The 18,189-nt window shown below is 44.8% G+C and overlaps 1 protein-coding gene across 2 annotated transcripts in view; it reads right to left on the reverse strand.

The window, feature by feature from the left end:
• Window positions 1-201: 201 nt before the first annotated feature.
• The window catches only part of vps35 (VPS35 retromer complex component), a 46,364-nt gene continuing 28,376 nt past the window's right edge, over window positions 202-18,189 (reverse strand). The window contains exons 8-17 of one of the 2 annotated variants that reach the window (XM_070856360.1): window positions 10,422-10,531; window positions 9,301-9,397; window positions 6,194-6,342; window positions 5,588-5,795; window positions 4,358-4,513; window positions 3,973-4,095; window positions 3,701-3,880; window positions 3,059-3,298; window positions 2,204-2,347; window positions 202-1,781 (exon numbers count right to left, since the gene is read on the reverse strand). In XM_070856360.1, coding sequence (XP_070712461.1) covers window positions 1,614-1,781; window positions 2,204-2,347; window positions 3,059-3,298; window positions 3,701-3,880; window positions 3,973-4,095; window positions 4,358-4,513; window positions 5,588-5,795; window positions 6,194-6,342; window positions 9,301-9,397; window positions 10,422-10,531 — 1,575 coding nt within the window. In that variant the 3' untranslated portion in view covers window positions 202-1,613. Of the gene's footprint in view, window positions 1,794-2,203; window positions 2,348-3,058; window positions 3,299-3,700; window positions 3,881-3,972; window positions 4,096-4,357; window positions 4,514-5,587; window positions 5,796-6,193; window positions 6,343-9,300; window positions 9,398-10,421; window positions 10,532-18,189 lie in introns of both variants that reach the window. The other variant, XM_070856352.1, reaches the window with a different exon arrangement.

Here is an 18,189-nt window from a genome sequence, read left to right on the forward strand (position 1 = left end):
TGTTACATCGGTGCTATGTAACAAATGTGGTCATAAAAAAAAAAACATGGACACGGACTGGTCCAGGATTTTTGAATTCCTATGCTAAGTGCAAAGTCTGATGCCAGTATAATTCAAGAAACACATACAAACAAAACCATAATATGACAGTCACTCAATATATTAATAATGAAAAGATTTTATTATATTCATATACTGTGTGTAAAATTAACAAAATGCAATTGTGTATTGTTAATTTCAATTTTATTTAAGCAAATGACCATGATAATTCCAAAACTAATCGTCTTTTTTCTTTATCTGATTTACACCTGGGTTTACATACAGATTCAAAGGGGAAGAGAAATTGGACAACACTAATACCTAAGAAAGACAACATCAAGAGACACTGTCAGATTCCAAAATCTTTAACACAAACCTGTAAGTCATTACATACTCAGTATGGCAACTACCATGCAATCCTGAGGAATCGCTGCCCTCCCCCCTCCTCCACCACCACACAATAGAAATCCGAAAGGACAATGTTACCAAGCAACAGCATTTTATTGACTGACAAAACAATGAAAGACTCAGACTGAAAGACTGAGATCCATATAGAGTAAACTAAAAACCAGCCCTTATGGTAGAAGCACACTAATATTAGCATGCAAACACATGCTACAATTCTGAAGATGTCAATACACTCGTAAGAAGTCCAGATATAAACAAATACAGGAAGTGTGGAATCCATAGAGAGACAGTAAGACACATCTGATGAAGTTTTGCTCAAGAGTGAGAGGGTAGGATCTTTATCTATAACAGTTTTCCTACCTACAAATTAATAGATTTCCGAGGCTATTTGTAATTTCTTTACAGTCCAGCTGGGGTGGATTAGGGGTCATGCAGAATATTACAGAATTAGCTGAACTGAATTAACTGAATTGAAAGTTGATTGAAAGTTCCCACGGTCAGTCTGACAAGATGAAAAGACACTCCGTTCTAAAATATTAAATAGTTTTTAACAATGTATCATTCCTGTGGGGCCAAAGTTTGTATGTGCATCAATTTGTCTGGTCTTCAGATTGGGAGTCCCAAAAGATCAGCAGAATTATAAATTTTTCAGGGATATAGCCTAGCTTATATGCAACACAGCTGTAACAACAATACTTGATTCTGTAGCCTTTATACACTAATACATTCACTCAATATGGAAAGATGACATCAAGTGAGGGGTTGATGGCTTATTGGATACACCTACAATAGCTAGTAAGTCTACTATCGAAATTAAAATGATGCAAGTTAAAGACAAATTGGTCAAGTACAATTTCACAAAGGAATGGTGCCTAAGACTTGCCACAAGTGCGCACTGAAGCTAAAGGCAGTGTTGCTGGCACATGGTTCTTAAGATGTTACACCTCCAACCTGTTGCTGAAAACAATTCTGCTAGTAAGGGACAGTGAGGAGGAAATGACACAGAAAATAAGAATAATGGAAGGAATGAGTTTGTTAAGCTCTTCATGACAGTTATTTTTATTCCTGGCCTACAGGATGGGCAGTTTGTGTGTGTGCAGTTGTATATTCATAATATTGTGAAACATCTATGAATGGGCATCATGTCCTTTCAACCTGCAGTAGTTTTAAAGGACCAGGCCCTCATAGGCGGGGCCCTCAGACTCAGGGGATTCTCTCTGTAGGCGAAGATGCTCCAGTGTGTTGTGGAAGTGTTTGTTGATCTGCTCAGTTTCCTCACTCGCCTCCAGGCTGGGAAGATCTTCCCTGATCTTCTGAATCAGCTGGTTTAATACCTGTACAGTCACCTTGACCGTTGGAGAAGGGACAGTGTAAATGTGATTTTTACAAAGCTTTTATGAACTGCATTCACATCATATGAAGGCAACTGTCTGTGTTTTCACAGTTCAACAATGATGTGCCATACTCATTTGAAGCCATGAAAATGACAAAATTTTACAATCAGTCAGTAAGCTGTAAAAATCACCATCTGCAGAAGCAGTGTAAAGGTACCTTCTGGTGGTTTTGGCCCCTAGGAACAATGTATTTAGTGGCTCCCCATTTTATTTGTATTGTGGACAAGGACACACATGCATTTACTATTATCACAGTGACAACAGTAACCTGATTACTTAAAAGCAGGCTGACAAACTGACAGCAGCTCACAGTACAGCTTGGAACAGGTGTCTTAACCATTAAATAATTTGTGGTGTCCTACCGCATCATTTTCCCTCTCATAGAAGCAGACGTATCTGTTGAGGATTTCAATGAAAAGCTGGACTTGCAGCGATGGGTCCATGCACTGGTTGGCAATCTTCAGAGCTTTCTTTAGACACTCCATCACCCGTTTACCATCACGGATCTAGAGATGCAACATCAGTAATTGTGTCAGTACAATGAGCAGAAAACCTACTAGACAAATACTATAAAATTGTTAATATCGAAAAGTTCATTGTTGTGTCTGTAACTAAATCAGATCATTATTAAAAATCAACAAAATGTAAATGAAATTTTTTTTTCTCTTTTTTTCCTCAAGACCAAAGAGATAAAAATTTTCTTAGTTAAAGCATTTTCAAGTGTTGAAGAGTTCGTGTACGAGTTCGTATACGTGTGTCTAACATGTAAGGTATTGCCTGTTTTAAATGTAGGGCATATTGGAGGGTAAGTTCTATTGCGGCTAGTTAATAATAATTACGTTTTTTCTGAGTTACTACATAATCTGGTGTTACTAGAAAATGTATTGTTAGGGGGTCTAAAATGAAAAAAGCAGCATCACAATGGGATTCAGTGTGCTTAAGATGGACAACTGAACTGAAAATGTTTATATTGTCCATCTTCCACCTGTACATAGTTTTTTAGTACAACTGTGTTTACTCCTTTAATGTTCCTGCAATAGCTTGCAAGCTCAAATCTGGTGTAGACACCATTAAACTAACACACTTTCACTCATAATGAGTACACTGGTGATATTACTTGTACTCACAGCACATTTACTTCTCTGATAGAAATATTTTTCCAGATGTAAATACGTTTGAAATGCAAAAAAAACCAAAGCAAAACAACTCCAACACACCTCTTCACCATTTTTGTCAGTGCTGCGACCCGACCAAAAGAGATGGGCGCAGATACTGACGGCTCGGCACTGGTCAGGCTTTTTCAGCAGTTTGGAAGCAGCCAGCGCACACTGAGTCCTCAGTGGCTCATGGTTTTCCTCACTGAAACATCGCATTCGCTCAAAGCTACCAATGATCAGTGTGATGGCAGCAAGCTGGGCTTTGGAGTCGCTAATTTCATCCTCATACAGAGAGAAAGCCTGGTGGGGGGTGTATGGAGAATCAAGAGAAGAAATGGGAAAGGTAGGGTTGGTGAGCAAGGAGGGAGAGAACAAAGGATTTGAAAGCGGCAGTTTTTCAGGCTTGATTTGCCACGCAATTTCAGCATCACTGCTATCAAAATACTCAACACAAAATACTCACAAATTCTCAGAAACTGCCTAAGTGCCTGCACTCTTTGGACTTGAGCCTTCAAAAGGCACAAATGTATGTTTAAAGACATTTCTCTCATACATTTTAAGTTTGCGAGTCTACCTGTCTCTGTCTTTTAAATTTGAACAGTAAATTGAATTGAATGAAACTCATGTGTACACTGTGTAGATACAGTGTAAGCTTGAATGCGTAAGAGATTCAAAGGACTGAAATTTTTTAAAACATTCTACCTGTGACATGAATTCATAAGCTACAGTCTCGTGGTTCTCAAAGCCAATCTCGCCTGCAGCTAGTGCCCCCTGAAGGAAGAGTCGAAGAGGCAGCTCAGCAAGCTCAGCCTTGATAAGTGCACTGATGGTCTGGTGGGCAAAGGAAAAAATCTTCTGACACTTCTTTTCCCACTTGTCATCCTGACGAGAGACAAAATTGAGATAATCTTATAATAGGATAGACAAAACTACAAATGTGGAATGTGAAATGTAGTAAAAAGGTGTTTGCACACCAGTGAGGAGTTTTCCTTGTATCTGAAGGCCAGCTGGTAGGCAGCGAACACCAGAGGAGGAAGTGTGTAGCGAATCCTTTGGTTTCCTCCCGCACCAAAGTGTTTCCGAGCTGTGTTCAGAATCTGACAGAAAATCTATATGTTAACTTCAATGAACAATAAACAAAAACATTGTGGCCTACTTGTCCATCACAGTACACGTCTAGTTTGAATTGGCCAAGGTGGGAAAATACTTTAAAAATTTAAACACTACAATATAATTTCCAAAAAAGTCAAAAGTAATATTAAGGACAGCAGTAGCAATTTAGTATGGAGTATATTTAGTAAATGAGATAAATGCGCAAAATCACTGATACGCTCCTTTAATGTTGAGGAAAGGACCCACAAGATACTGTTGATCAGGATCTTCAGAGTGGAGCAGATGGATGAAACGACCCACAAGGCTCTGCTCCTCTGCAAAGTCCTCAGGGTCAGGATCATCAGCTGGTTGGTCTGGCTGGTCCTGTATCAATGTGGATACCAAATTCAAGATGGCGTCCACCTACAGAAACAAGAGAGGGAGAGAGAGAAGAGAGAGAGAACTCATAAAAACTAGTTTAGTAATATCTGACATGTTTGACATGAAGAGTATAAACAATACCATTGTTGACATGAACCCCTGGGCCTACAGACCAGTAAGGCACCATGATGAAACAATATGATCTGATGTGATCAGATGTTTTACACTATTTTTGTGGTTGGTACCTTGAACCTGCTGGTGCATTCTGTGCAACATTTTTACTTATAACTTTTGGCCACACCCAACAACAAAGTGTTGATTTTTAACAAAAGTCAAAGACAATTTAATAAAGCACTACATAATTAAATTTCACTCAAAACCACAATAAAACATTACCTAAAAAGACTAAATAAACAAATAGTTGTTAGGTTTGTGTAATTGGAGATATCCCTGAATGAATAACAGAAACTCAAATACATTTATATTGTACGCACATATAAATAAAATTAGAGGTATACGGTCCTCACATTTACAAAGGACAGTGAGGTAAGTTGAATACAACTCCTAACATTCTAAAAGAACAATTATTTTTGCAACATGTTATAACTTGTGAGGTTGCAATGACTTCCAGTTTACATAGGCAGGTTTTGATTGGGCACCACTACATGCGTTTCCTCTCATTTAATGAAATATATAAGGCTTTGTAGGATTTATAGTTCTACATTAAGAATACGTCAAAACTAGGGACCCTACTCACATAGCTGACGTGCACCTCTAAAATTTACACCTACTGCCAATTTTAAGCACCAACAATTAATGTTGGTTTGTAATCCTAACCCTTCCAACTGTAACTATGATCTCTTCCTCACCTTGCACAATTATTTTACTTGACTAGCCTTATCCACACATACTTGTGTAATTGCTAGGCACAGACACTGTGGAAATAAATGCATTTAATGTGTTGGAAGTGAGCATAATCAGGGTTTTGGAAAGTTGACGATTAACAATGTTCTGTCTGGTGACAGAGTTGGGGCTATGCTCACTTCAACTTTTGTCAAAAAGCCAACATGTAAATATTGGGATCATTGTCCTAAAGTGGTAGGTTAGGAATCCGACCTGTTCTTGTGCCACAATGGTGGTGTTGTAGTCCAGTGTGTTGCTCAGCACATAGCAACTCATGTTCTTGCGAGATTCGTAGTCAAAGTACTCAAAAAGTGGTGGGAAGTGCTTAAGCTGCAGCACCGTCAGGATGTTGTTATAGGTATCCACTGGGATCTTCAACAGTCGGGTAAGCTCCTTTGACACTGCACTGCTGGTCGCTATGCTACAGGAGGGAAAGGAATGGAAAGGGTGAAGGGGGAAAGTGTAGGCAAAGAGAAAATCGCCGATTACTATCTCTGTTCTATCCTGTTTCTGTGTTCTTGTTGTTTGTTATCCCATCTCCTCTCTCTTATTGTCATGAAAATTTCCTCATGACAAAAGTGAGAATTAGTTTTAGGTTTTAAAATAACTATTAGTTTATGAAACTGCTGACACATCTTAGGCCTGACAGCTTGGAGCATTTATTGGAAAAAAAATCGAAATATAGTCAAACCTCCAGTAATTCTTAGCTTTACTCCTATGAAAACCGATAAGATTTCATAATATTGCAGGCATCCAATGACCACTGAGCACAGACCAAATAAAATTCTGAAATGTATCTAAAGTGTGCCAGGGACTTACTGTTCCAAGTTAAGCTTGTTGAATATCTCCACAGTGCCTTCCAGGACCTTATCCACATAGTCAACACGTTCAGGGTAGCATTTCATGGCCAAATTGATTAGAGAGACCTGAAGAGAGACCACATCCTCTGAGGGCATGTCCTGGCGAGACTGAAGGAGGAATCATAGAATGAAAAAAATTAACACAATCAAAGCAATTTTCAGTTGAAACTTAGAGTCACCATAGTTTGGGAGGGATGTCCTAGTAAGACTGTTTTGCTGAACTATCATATTGTAAGCAGTGGACATCAATCAAAGTTGAAAATGTACTGTTGTCTTAAAAATGACAAAGCAATATCTTCACTCAATATCTATTCTGCATGTTTAACCTCTTTCTGCTGCAGGCTTTATGTTTCTAACTCATTTCCTGTCAAATTCTGGGGGAGGATTGCAGAAGTCGCTCCAAGGTATAGCCACCAGAATGACAATTTACTGACACTTGTTTTATTTGTATCATGACAGAGTATATTTTAGTGAAAGACATAGAGCCTGCTAGGCATAAAATAGCTATTGGCTTATATATGCATGTCTGTGATACTTGCACTGAGCAAGTTCTGATGCTGCACAACACAATTAGTTTTGCATAAAACTATAAAAACAGCCTTACCATGTTTATCTTCCTCCCTGAGATCATTCAAGCTGATAAACCTATAAAAGTTGGCCAAAATATCTTATTGTTTAAATTTGTTATATTTTCTTTTATAATTTTTGTAATAGTAACTAACACTAATGTTGGTCACAAACAGGTGGCATTTCCCATGGCTAATTCACAATAGATGCCAATGAATGTTTTGTCAATGGAATGCCTTTAATGTGAAAGAGAAGCAACAGGAAATGTGCTGTAGTGTGCTTTAGTAGTTAACACTTCAGTATCAACAGCAGGTTTGTAGAACAGTGAACACTGTATCCAATCAGTCAGACTTGTGAAAGGACTCTGCCTCCTGTTCCTCAGTCTAAGATTGACACACAAGGTCTCTATCAGCCCTAAAAAGCAACCTAGAGCAGTAAGTCAGCATTTTCTTTTTTGCATTTTTGGTGTGACAATGCCCTTAGATGAGAGTTTAGTTCATTTAAAAACAACTATTAGATTTCCTCAAATTAAAACTGGTATTCAAATGTCAATCCCAAATACATAGCAGGGAAAAAAGACAAGGGTGGATAAACTCCTGGGGCTAGTTGCATCAACTGATCTTTACCACCAGACCAGTCTTAAGAAAGGATTTCAAGTTGGTTGCACCATCCAAACTTAAGCCTAGTCTTAACTATGCAATGGTCAAACGATGGTCTTAATAATGAGCATTCATGTGAATGTCCATGCCACAATGGCTGTTGCCAAGCAGTGTGTGTTGCTAGGATAAATGGTAAATGGTCTGTATTTGTATAGCGCCTTTCTAGTTATTTCGACTACTCAAAGCGCTTTACATGATACAACGTTAACCATCTCCCATTGTCTAATGAATATGTCTGATAATTTCTCATTTGCAGCAATAATATGGAGAATCAGAGAAAAATAAATGGAAATATCATCAACATTGAGCTGTACAGCAAGCACAACAAATAAGAAAAACATGAACATGATGGCGATCGTTTAAAAAAAAAAAAGTGAATTGACAAAAGTCCTTTAACGGGTGTCTCTTATGCTCAGCTCCGCTTTGCGTGGTGATCTGTCCAGATCAATGTGTCAGCACCGTGGACACTCCCCAATGTTGCACAACGTTCAAAGTGGACCAACCGGCAGGCGTTGCAATTCAAGTTCAACACAATCTGCAGGTCTGCCGACAGCTCAACTTATAATAGTTCTCTCATACGACATGTAAACCTCTAAATCAGCTCCTCTGCATTGTAAATGTCTAATGGATTGCTTCTGTCTGTGTGTGTTAATATTCAAAGAATCTCATGCCAGGGTGTCAAATTCTGACACCCCCAGGGCTTCTGTATGAGATGTACTGTCCTCTACAGGCATACTGGACTTTTCTCTGAACAATATTTTATTAGATTTTAAATAACAGAACAAAATAAGGAACCAGTCAGCACAAGATCCATCCAATCAAGTATACAGATTGCAATAAAGAGAGACAAGGACTACAATCAGCACACAAGGTCATCACATACCAACACATGGATTACATTATTATCATCTATACTTCTTCCCTTTCCTTCCAAGTCATACATATTACGAATGCTTTCAGGATTCACACCAATAAATAAAAGTTTTGAATGCTGACTTGGTTTTCACACCAATAAAGAATAATGGACATAGAATAACACAATACAGTTCCAGTCAAAAGTTTGGACACGCATTCAATGGTTTAACTATATCTTACATTACTTTCTACGTAGTAGATTTATTCATATATTACATTAATGTTGAAGACATCAAAACTGAAGGAATATATATGGAATTGTGTAGTAAACAAAAAAGGTAAGAATATCTTTTAGAATTAGAGATTCTTCTAAAATACTGACATCATCAGTCAAAGTTGTATTTTGCACCAGAGCTACCTCTGCTGCAGAGGCACACTTAGCCCGTACTGGTACCACAGCAGTCTACAGCAACATGCCATCCCATCTCATCTGGCTTGCGCTTAGTGGGACCATCATTTGCTTTTCAACAGCACATTGACCCCACAGGTAACTCTGCTGCAGAGAGAAGGCATGTCCAAACCTTTGACTGGTACTGTATGTTGTGAATGGTTTTGAGCATAAATAAGTGTTATGAATAACAGAGTGTATAATAATAATATGAATACTAGTGTGCCTGTGCTGTACACTTGGCACACTAAATATGATAGAACTTAATTTCACAATTTTATGTTATACATAGTAAAATAAATGGTGCAATCTTGTCAGATTGCTGCTGCGACTTCTACAACAAAGGGAGTCATGGAATCCAACAAAGTGGAGTAGGGAGAGTAACAATAAATTACTCTCTTGATGGAATTAAAATGACTGATCAATGCATGTCATTAAAATCACTTGACCTCACACTGAGAAATAGTTTTGTGTCAATTGAGTGTGTACACATTGATTAAATGGTCTTATAAACTTGATAAACCTACTGTAACCTACTTGAATGACAGTGGCCACTTGTTGAGAGAAGATGTCAAACAGTTTAATCTCAGCTGGAATGCCAGGGCCATCTTCTCGATGAGCAAACAGCGCAAGTCTAAACAATAAAATAAATACAGAAGTCAGGTGTCAGCAATGTGGACAGCATGCAGCATGAAAAATAATGAGCATACAACTGAGAATTGTGTTGGACAACTGTTTGCAAAGGACTCAACACATACTGGGAGAGAATCCTCATTCTCAAGGCTGAAGACAGATACTGTGCATCTTTCAAGTCTATCTCCAAACAAATTATCACGTATGAGAAACAGCACCTTATGGTTCACATAAGAGCTCTTGAGATGGTCACTAGACAGCATATCTTATATAAACTGAAAATTGAGCGCTTCACTGTGGATGTAAATGGGATGGACAAAATTATGAGAAGCACCTTTAACCACAATGCAATACAACACCATCATAAACTGCTGACACCCCTCTGACGCACTTTGAACAAAGACTGAATATTACACAGTGCATTTCACAAACTGCTTAAATTAAAGGACTCCAACAGCTCTCCTCCAGCAGCTATTCGCTTTCTGTCCTAAGCCCCTCCCACGAGATGAGCATGGGCTGTTTGTGATCCCACTGCTGTTACACTGTATCTGAGCACTTCTATGAGAATTAGCACCCTATATTGTTTGCAAAGGTGTGGTTCTGTAAAGCCCTTTGAGACGTTAAACTTTGATTCAAGGCTCTAATGTGAGCTAGCTATAGCTACATAAACATGAACTGGAAATAGCCACATCCTACAGTTAACAGGCTCAACATAGTCACTCATTGCCTGCTTTCATGATACATTTATGTACACAGGACCTTTGGCCAAAGTCATGTCAGGGGCATGTTTTTCTTGAAGAGCTTGAAAACAGAGCTAAGAGGAGGTGCAGAAGTATAGTTTTCTTAAAGACCAATTGAATTACAATACGCTGAAAGGCTATTATGACCAAACATACAAGGCCAATTTCAGCTTTAATCTGGCTTTGTCAAAAGCTTTATGCAAATGACAGTATTGCTAATACAGCCAAATGTCAAACCAAAAAACTATTTACAGCTTTGTTAATTTACTGTGAAAACAACTGTACCTGTCAATGAGGGCAATGATGATGTTCTTGACATTGACATGTTGATGGAGCTCAGCACAGGAACGCAGGAACGGGTTCAGGGTCTGAAGGTGGAACTCATCTGGGAAAACCTTATGGAACAAGACACATTTGTTTGAGTGCAGAGCTGTGCGGTAGAGAGCTGAGCTGTAGAGAACATTTGACCTTGTTAAACTCATTCAGTTCAATATATATTGTTCATAATACCTAAAAAGACAAGGCATGTTTGCTTTAGTTCCAAATATACATCATTTTTACGGTGATGGCAGAAATGTGATACCTTCCGCCAGTCCATGTCTGCCCTCAGTCCAACGTGACAGGAAGAAGAGATAGACTGCCCCACAGCTAACACTGGCTATTTAGCAAATTGGATCTTTAGGGTGACTTAGGACAACACAAATTGTTCTCTGGATCATGAGATGCAGCCCCAGAAATTATCACTGCACATGGCGTTCGGCAACACTAAACACCACAGCTGGCAATGCAAACACCCCAGAAGGATAAGGAGGAGATGTAAGTGTGCGGATACAGTATACTATACTACACAGTTGATCCAACCACTGTACACCATCAGATTATCTGCCGGCTTTCATCCAAGTAACAAACCAGAAGCAGGCAGAAGCCACACTTCCAGCTCAGTCTCCGAGTGCTAAAGGCCAACACACCACCAACCTTGCGAGCTTTTAAGTGCTGCTCTGGTGTGGGTTAACCATCAATGGTTCTGACTCCTTGAGCTGCCACCTTATCGTGGTGGGGGAGTTTGAGTGCTCGTATGATCCTTAGGAGCTATGTTGTCTGGGGCTTTATGCCCCTGGTAGGGTCTCCCAAGGCAAACAGGTCCTAGGTGACGGGCCAGACTAAGAGCAGTTCAAAAACCCCTATGAAGAGAAGACAACCAAGGACCGTGACGTCGCCCGGTATGGCGCAGCCGGGGCCCCCCCCTGGAGCCAGGCCCGGGGCTGGGGCTCGCATGCGAGCGCCTGGTGGCCGGGCCTTTGCCCACGGGGCCCGGCCGGGCCCAGCCCGAATAGATGACGTGGGTCCGACCTCCTGTGGGTCCACCACCCGCAGAGGGAGCCGTAGGGGTCGGGTGCTATGTGGCACGGGTGGCAGTCGAGGCGGAGTGCCCCGACGACCTGGGCCTCGGAGACAGCCTCTAGCTGTAGGGACATGGAATGTCACCTCGCTGGGGGGGAAGGAGCCGGAGCTTGTGCGGGAGGTTGAGAGGTACCGGCTAGATATAGTCGGGCTCACCTCCACTCACAGCTTGGGCTCTGGAACCCAGCTCCTCGAGAGGGGCTGGACTCTCCATTTCTCTGGTGTTGCCCGCGGTGTGCGGCGGCGGGCTGGTGTGGGCTTGCTTATAGCCCCACAGCTCAGCCGCCATGTGTTGGAGTTTACCCCGGTGAACGAGAGGGTCGCGTCCCTGCGCCTTCGGGTCGGGGACAGGTCTCTCACTGTGGTCTCGGCCTATGGGCCGAACAGCAGTGCAGAGTACCCGGCCTTCTTGGAGTCCCTGGGAGGGGTGCTGGATGGTGCGCCGACTGGGGACTCCATTGTTCTACTGGGGGACTTCAACGCCCACGTGGGCAGCGACAGTGAGACCTGGAGAGGCGTGATTGGGAGGAACGGCCTCCCCGATCTGAACCCGAGTGGTGTTCTGTTGTTGGACTTCTGTGCTAGTCACAGACTGTCCATAACGAACACCATGTTCGAGCACAAGGGCGTCCATCGGTGCACGTGGCACCAGGACGTCCTAGGCCGGAGGTCGATGATCGACTTCGTTGTCGTGTCATCTGACCTCCGTCCGTGTGTTCTGGACACTCGGGTGAAGAGAGGGGCTGAGCTGTCAACTGATCACCACCTGGTGGTGAGTTGGATCCGCTGGCAGGGGAGGAAGCCGGAGAGACTCGGCAGGCCCAAGCGTATCGTGAGGGTCTGTTGGGAACGTCTGGCGGAACCCGCTGTCGCTGCGGTTTTCAACTCCCACCTCCGGGAGAGCTTCTCACAGATCCCGGGGGAGGTTGGAGATATTGAGTCCGAGTGGACCATGTTCTCCACCTCCATTGTCGGCGCGGCCGCTCGGAGCTGTGGCCGTAAGGTCTCTGGTGCCTGTCGTGGCGGCAATCCCCGAACCCGGTGGTGGACACTGGAAGTAAGGGATGCCGTCAAGCTGAAGAAGGAGTCCTACCGGGCCTTATTGGCTCGTGGAACTCCTGAGGCAGCTGACAGGTACCGGCAGGCCAAGCGTGCTGCAGCCCGGGCGGTTGTGGAGGCAAAAACTCGGGCCTGGGAGGAGTTCGGGGAGGCCATGGAGGAGGACTACCGGTCGGCCTCGAGGAAATTCTGGCAAACCGTCCGGCGCCTCAGGAGGGGGAAGCAGTACCCCACCAACACTGTTTACAGTGAGGGTGGGGAGCTGTTGACCTCGACTGGGGATGTCGTCGGGCGGTGGAAGGAATACTTCGAGGATCTCCTCAATCCCACCGCCAGGTCTTCCATTGAGGAGGCAGAGGCTGGGGATTCAGAAGTGGACTCGTTCATCACCCAAGCCGAAGTCGCCGAGGTGGTCAGAAAGCTCCTCGGTGGCAAGGCACCAGGGGTGGACGAGATCCGCCCTGAATACCTCAAGTCTCTGGATGTACAGGGACTGTCTTGGTTGACACGTCTCTGTAACATCGCCTGGCGGTCGGGGACAGTGCCTCTGGAATGGCAGACCGGGGTGGTGGTCCCTCTTTTTAAGAAGGGGGACCGGAGGATGTGTTCCAACTATAGGGGGATCACACTCCTCAGCCTCCCCGGGAAAGTTTATTCCAGGGTACTGGAGAGGAGGATACGGCCGATAGTCGAACCTCGGATTCAGGAGGAACAATGCGGGTTCCGTCCTGGTCGCGGAACACTGGACCAGCTCCACACTCTCCATCGGGTGCTCGAGGGTTCATGGGAGTTTGCCCAACCTGTCCACATGTGCTTTGTGGACTTGGAGAAGGCATTCGACCGTGTCCCTCGTGGCATCTTGTGGGGGGTGCTTCGGGAGTATGGGGTCCGGGGCCCTTTGCTAAGGGCTGTCCGGTCCCTGTACGACCGGAGTAGGAGTCTGGTTCGCATTGCCGGCAGTAAGTCAGACCTGTTCCCGGTGCATGTTGGACTCCGGCAGGGCTGCCCTTTGTCACCGGTTCTGTTCATTATTTTTATGGACAGAATTTCTAGGCGCAGCCAGGGGCCGGAGGGGGTCCGGTTTGGGGACCGCATGATAGCATCTCTGCTTTTTGCGGATGATGTTGTCATGTTGGCTTCGTCAGGCCGGGACCTCCAGTGTGCACTGGGGCGGTTTGCAGCCGAGTGCGAAACGGCTGGGATGAGAATCAGCACCTCCAAGTCCGAGGCCATGGTTCTCGACCGGAAAAAGGTGGTTTGCCATCTCCGGGTCGGTGGAGAGTCCTTGCCTCAAGTGGAGGAGTTCAAGTATCTCGGGGTCTTGTTCACGAGTGGGGGAAGGATGGAGCGTGAGATCGACAGGCGGATCGGTGCAGCGTCTGCAGTAATGCGGTCGCTGTATCGGTCCGTCGTGGTGAAGAGGGAGCTGAGCCAAAAGGCAAAGCTCTCGATTTACCGGTCGATCTACGTTCCTACCCTCACCTATGGTCATGAACTTTGGGTCATGACCGAAAGAACAAGATCTCGGATACAAGCGGCCGAAATGAGTTTCCTCCGCAGGGTGGCCGGACTCACCCTTAGAGATAGGGTGAGGAGTTCGGCCATCCGGGAGGGGCTCGGAGTAGAGCCACTGCTCCTCCACATCGAGAGGAGCCAGCTGAGGTGGCTCGGGCATCTGTTTCGGATGCCTCCTGGACGCGTCCCTGGGGAGGTTTTCCGGGCATGTCCCACCGGAAGGAGGCCCCGGGGAAGACCCAGGACACGCTGGAGGGACTATGTCTCTCGGCTGGCCTGGGAACGCCTCGGGGTCCCACCGGATGAGCTGGAGGAGGTGTCTGGGGCCCGGGAAGTTTGGGCATCTCTGCTAAAACTGCTGCCCCCGCGACCCGACCCCGGATAAGCGGTTGAAAATGGATGGATGGATGGATGGTTCTGACTCCACAAAGCCTGAAGTGAAGAAACGGGCTCCAGTCTAATAAAACTTAAGTGCTCTTGCTTCAGTTCAGAAGTGAAGAAGCCTCTTGGATGGGAGTTGAAAGGTCTTCAAGTACCTTTAACAAGTCCAGTTGACTTTTGCTCAACTCCTAGACTTAGACTTAGACTTCTTTATTTTATCCCCCATAGGGGGAAATTTTCTTGTTACAGCAGCAACAATATAAACAGGGAGAGTGAAAGAAACAAAGCAATAGAAAAGACAGAAAATAGCAAATATAAATATAAATATAAATATAAAATATATGGATTGTGATGAAATGAAATAAATATTTACACCATAGGATATTTATACTTTAGACAGGAATGGAATGACATGGATGGTAGGCAGTATATTAACATCAGCCAGTGATGCTGCTGTTATAGAGTCTGATGGCTGATGGGAGAAATGACCTGCGGTAGCGTTCCTTCTTGCAGGGTGGGTGCCTCAGCCTGCTGCTGAAAGAGCTGCTGAGGGCCCCCACAGTCTCATGCAGGGGGTGAGAGGGGTTGTCCATGATGGACTTGAGTTTTGTTAGTGCCCTCCTCTCACCCACCTCCTCTATGGAGTCCAGGGAGCAGTCCAGGACAGAAGCGGCCCTCCTGACCAGTCTGTTCAGTCTCTTTCTGTCCCTCTCCGTGCTCCCTCCTCCCCAGCAGACCACTGCATAGAGGACTGCAGACGCCACCACAGAGTCATAAAAAGTCCTGAGCAGAGTCCTGCACACTCCAAAGGACCTCAGTCTCCTCAGCAGGTGGAGACGACTTTGGCCCTTCTTGTACAGGACGTCTGTGTTGTGAGACCAGTCCAGTTTGTTGTTGAGGTGAACACCCAGGTATTTGAGGGTCTCCACCCTCTCAATGTCCAGTCCCTGGATGTTCACCGGTGCAGTCTGGGATGTCTTCCTGCGGAAGTCAAGCGGTGTTGAGCTGAAGATGGTTTAGCTCACACCAGTCAACGAAGTTGGAGACGACCTCCCGGTACTCCTGTTCGTCCCCCTCTGACACACAACCTACGATGGCTGTGTCATCGGAGAACTTCTGGAGGTGACAGCTCCCAGAGTTGTAACTGAAGTCCGAGGTGTACAGGGTGAAGAGGAAGGGGGAGAGTACTGTCCCCTGTGGGGTCCCTGTGCTGCAGACCACCATGTCAGACACACAGTCCTGGAGCCTCATGTACTGCGGTCTGTTGGTGAGGTAGTCCGTTGTCCATGCAGCCAGGTGACAGTCCACTCCCGCTCTTTCCAGCTTCACCCTGAGCAGTGACGGCTGGATGGTGTTGAATGCACTGGAGAAGTCAAAGAACATGACCCTCACAGTGCTGCCGGTGTTCTCCAGGTGAGTCAGGGATCTGTGAAGCAGGTAGATGACTGCATCATCCACTCCAGTGCTCGGTTGGTAGGCAAACTGCAGTGGATCCAGATGTGGGCTCACCAGGGGGCGGAGGTTTTTGAGGATGATCCTCTCCATGGTCTTCATCAGGTGAGAAGTGAGGGCCACAGGTCTGAAGTGGTGGGGCTCCCTGGGGTGCGTTGTCTTTGGAACCGGAACCACGCAGGAAGTCTTCCACAGAGCTGGTACCCTCTCCAGACTCAGGCTCAGGTTGAAGATGTGCAGGAGCACCTGACAGAGCTGGTCTGCACAGTCCTTCAACAGTCTGGAGCTGATGCCATCAGGACCTGCGGCCTTCCTCGCCTTGGTCTTCCTCAGCTCACTTCTCACCTGGTCAGCTGTTATGGAGAGGCATGGGGTGTAGGGGGAGGGGGGTGTCAGAGTGCTGGGATGGTCCGTGCTTTGATGAGTGGGGGGAGGGGCGGGGGCAGAGTCAAATCTGTTGAAAAACAGATTCAGCTCGTTTGCCCTCTCCTGGTCTCCTTCCAGCCCCCTCTCATGGCCTCTGCTGTGACCAGAGATGGTCTTTAGTCCTCTCCAGACTGCCCTTACATTGTTAGTCTGCAAGTGGCTCTCCATCTTGGTCCTGTAGCTGGCCTTGCACTCCCAGATCTTCTTCTTCAGCTCCTTCTGCACCCTCCTCAGCTCCTCCTTGTCCCCAGATCTGAAGACCCTCTTCTTCTCCTTCAGCAGGGCCTTCAGTTCTGAGGTCACCCAGGGTTTGTTATTGGAGAAGCACCGTACTCTCCTGGTGGGTACAGTGTTCTCCACACAGAAGTTAATGTAGTCCGTGATGCAGTGGGTCATAGTGTCGATGTCCTCTCCGTGGGGGCTGCACAGCACATCCCAGTCATAAGGACCAGCTGTGACAAACTTTGACTGCAGATGAACACTACTACAGCCTGCCATCGTTCTGATTAAGCAACTAACCTCTCCAGCTGGTAGCCAGCTGAGAGAGAGAGAGACTCGAACAAATACAAATCACATCTCAGAACGACCAATAAACTCCCAAAAGAAACTGACCCGAAACAGTGTACATGTATGTATGTGTCTTCAAGACCTACAAAAAAGTCTCTTGAAGCGATCACCTAAACCCAATAGGAAGTTGGCAATATTGGATTTTTCATGCATTTTTGGTGATTCGGAGGGGTTATAAATTGACAAACTAGTCCGAGTGGGTTGATCCGATTCACTTGAAACTTGGTCAGCCTGATAGATGAAAAGTTCGTATAAGCTTGAGTTTTGATGACAGTCTGGGTCTAAAGATATCTACAGGTCAATTTTGTGGCGACAGGAAGTGATATTGTCAGATGTATCCCTGCCAGCAGGTTAACAGCCACCTCAAATTTGGTCAAAGCGTTCCCAAGACATATAGTGGGGCAAAAAAGTATTTAGTCAGCCACCAATTGTGCAAGTTCTCCCACTTAAAAAGATGAGAGAGGCCTGTAATTTTCATCATAGGTATACCTCAACTATGAGATACAAAATTAGAAAAAAAAAATCCAGAAAATCACATTGTAGGATTTTTAAAGAATTTATTTGCAAATTATGGTGGAAAATAAGTATTTGGTCAATAACAAAAGTTCATCTCAATACTTTGTTATATCACCTTTGTTGGCAATGACAGAGGTCAAACGTTTTCTGTAAGTCTTCACAAGGTTTTCACACACTGTTGCTGGTATTTTGGCTCATTCCTCCATGCAGATCTCCTCTAGAGCAGTGAGGTTTTGGGGCTGTCGCTGGGCAACACAGACTTTCAACTCCCTCCAAAGATTTTCTATGGGGTTGAGATCTGGAGACTGGCTAGGCCACTCCAGGACCTTGAAATGCTTCTTACGAAGCCACTCCTTCGTTGCCTGGGCGGTGTGTTTGGGATCATTGTCATGCTGAAAGACCCAGCCACTTTTCATCTTCAATGCCCTTTCTGATGGAAGGAGATTTTCACTCGAAATCTCACGATACATGGCCCCATTCATTCTTTCCTTTACACGTATCAGTCGTCCTGGTCCCTTTGCAGAAAAACAGCCCCAAAGCATGATGTTTCCACCCCCATGCTTCACAGTAGGTATGGTGTTCTTTGGATGCAACTCAGCATTCTTTCTCCTCCAAACACGACACGAAGTTGAGTTTTACCAAAAAGTTCTATTCTATTTTGGTTTCATCTAAATGTCACAAAAACAGATGGTCTTTTCCTTCGGCGCATAAAACTAACTATGAGCCAGTAATAAAA

Source organism: Pempheris klunzingeri, chromosome 1 (genome assembly GCF_042242105.1).
Source record: "Pempheris klunzingeri isolate RE-2024b chromosome 1, fPemKlu1.hap1, whole genome shotgun sequence".
Taxonomy (NCBI): Eukaryota; Metazoa; Chordata; class Actinopteri; order Acropomatiformes; family Pempheridae; genus Pempheris; species Pempheris klunzingeri.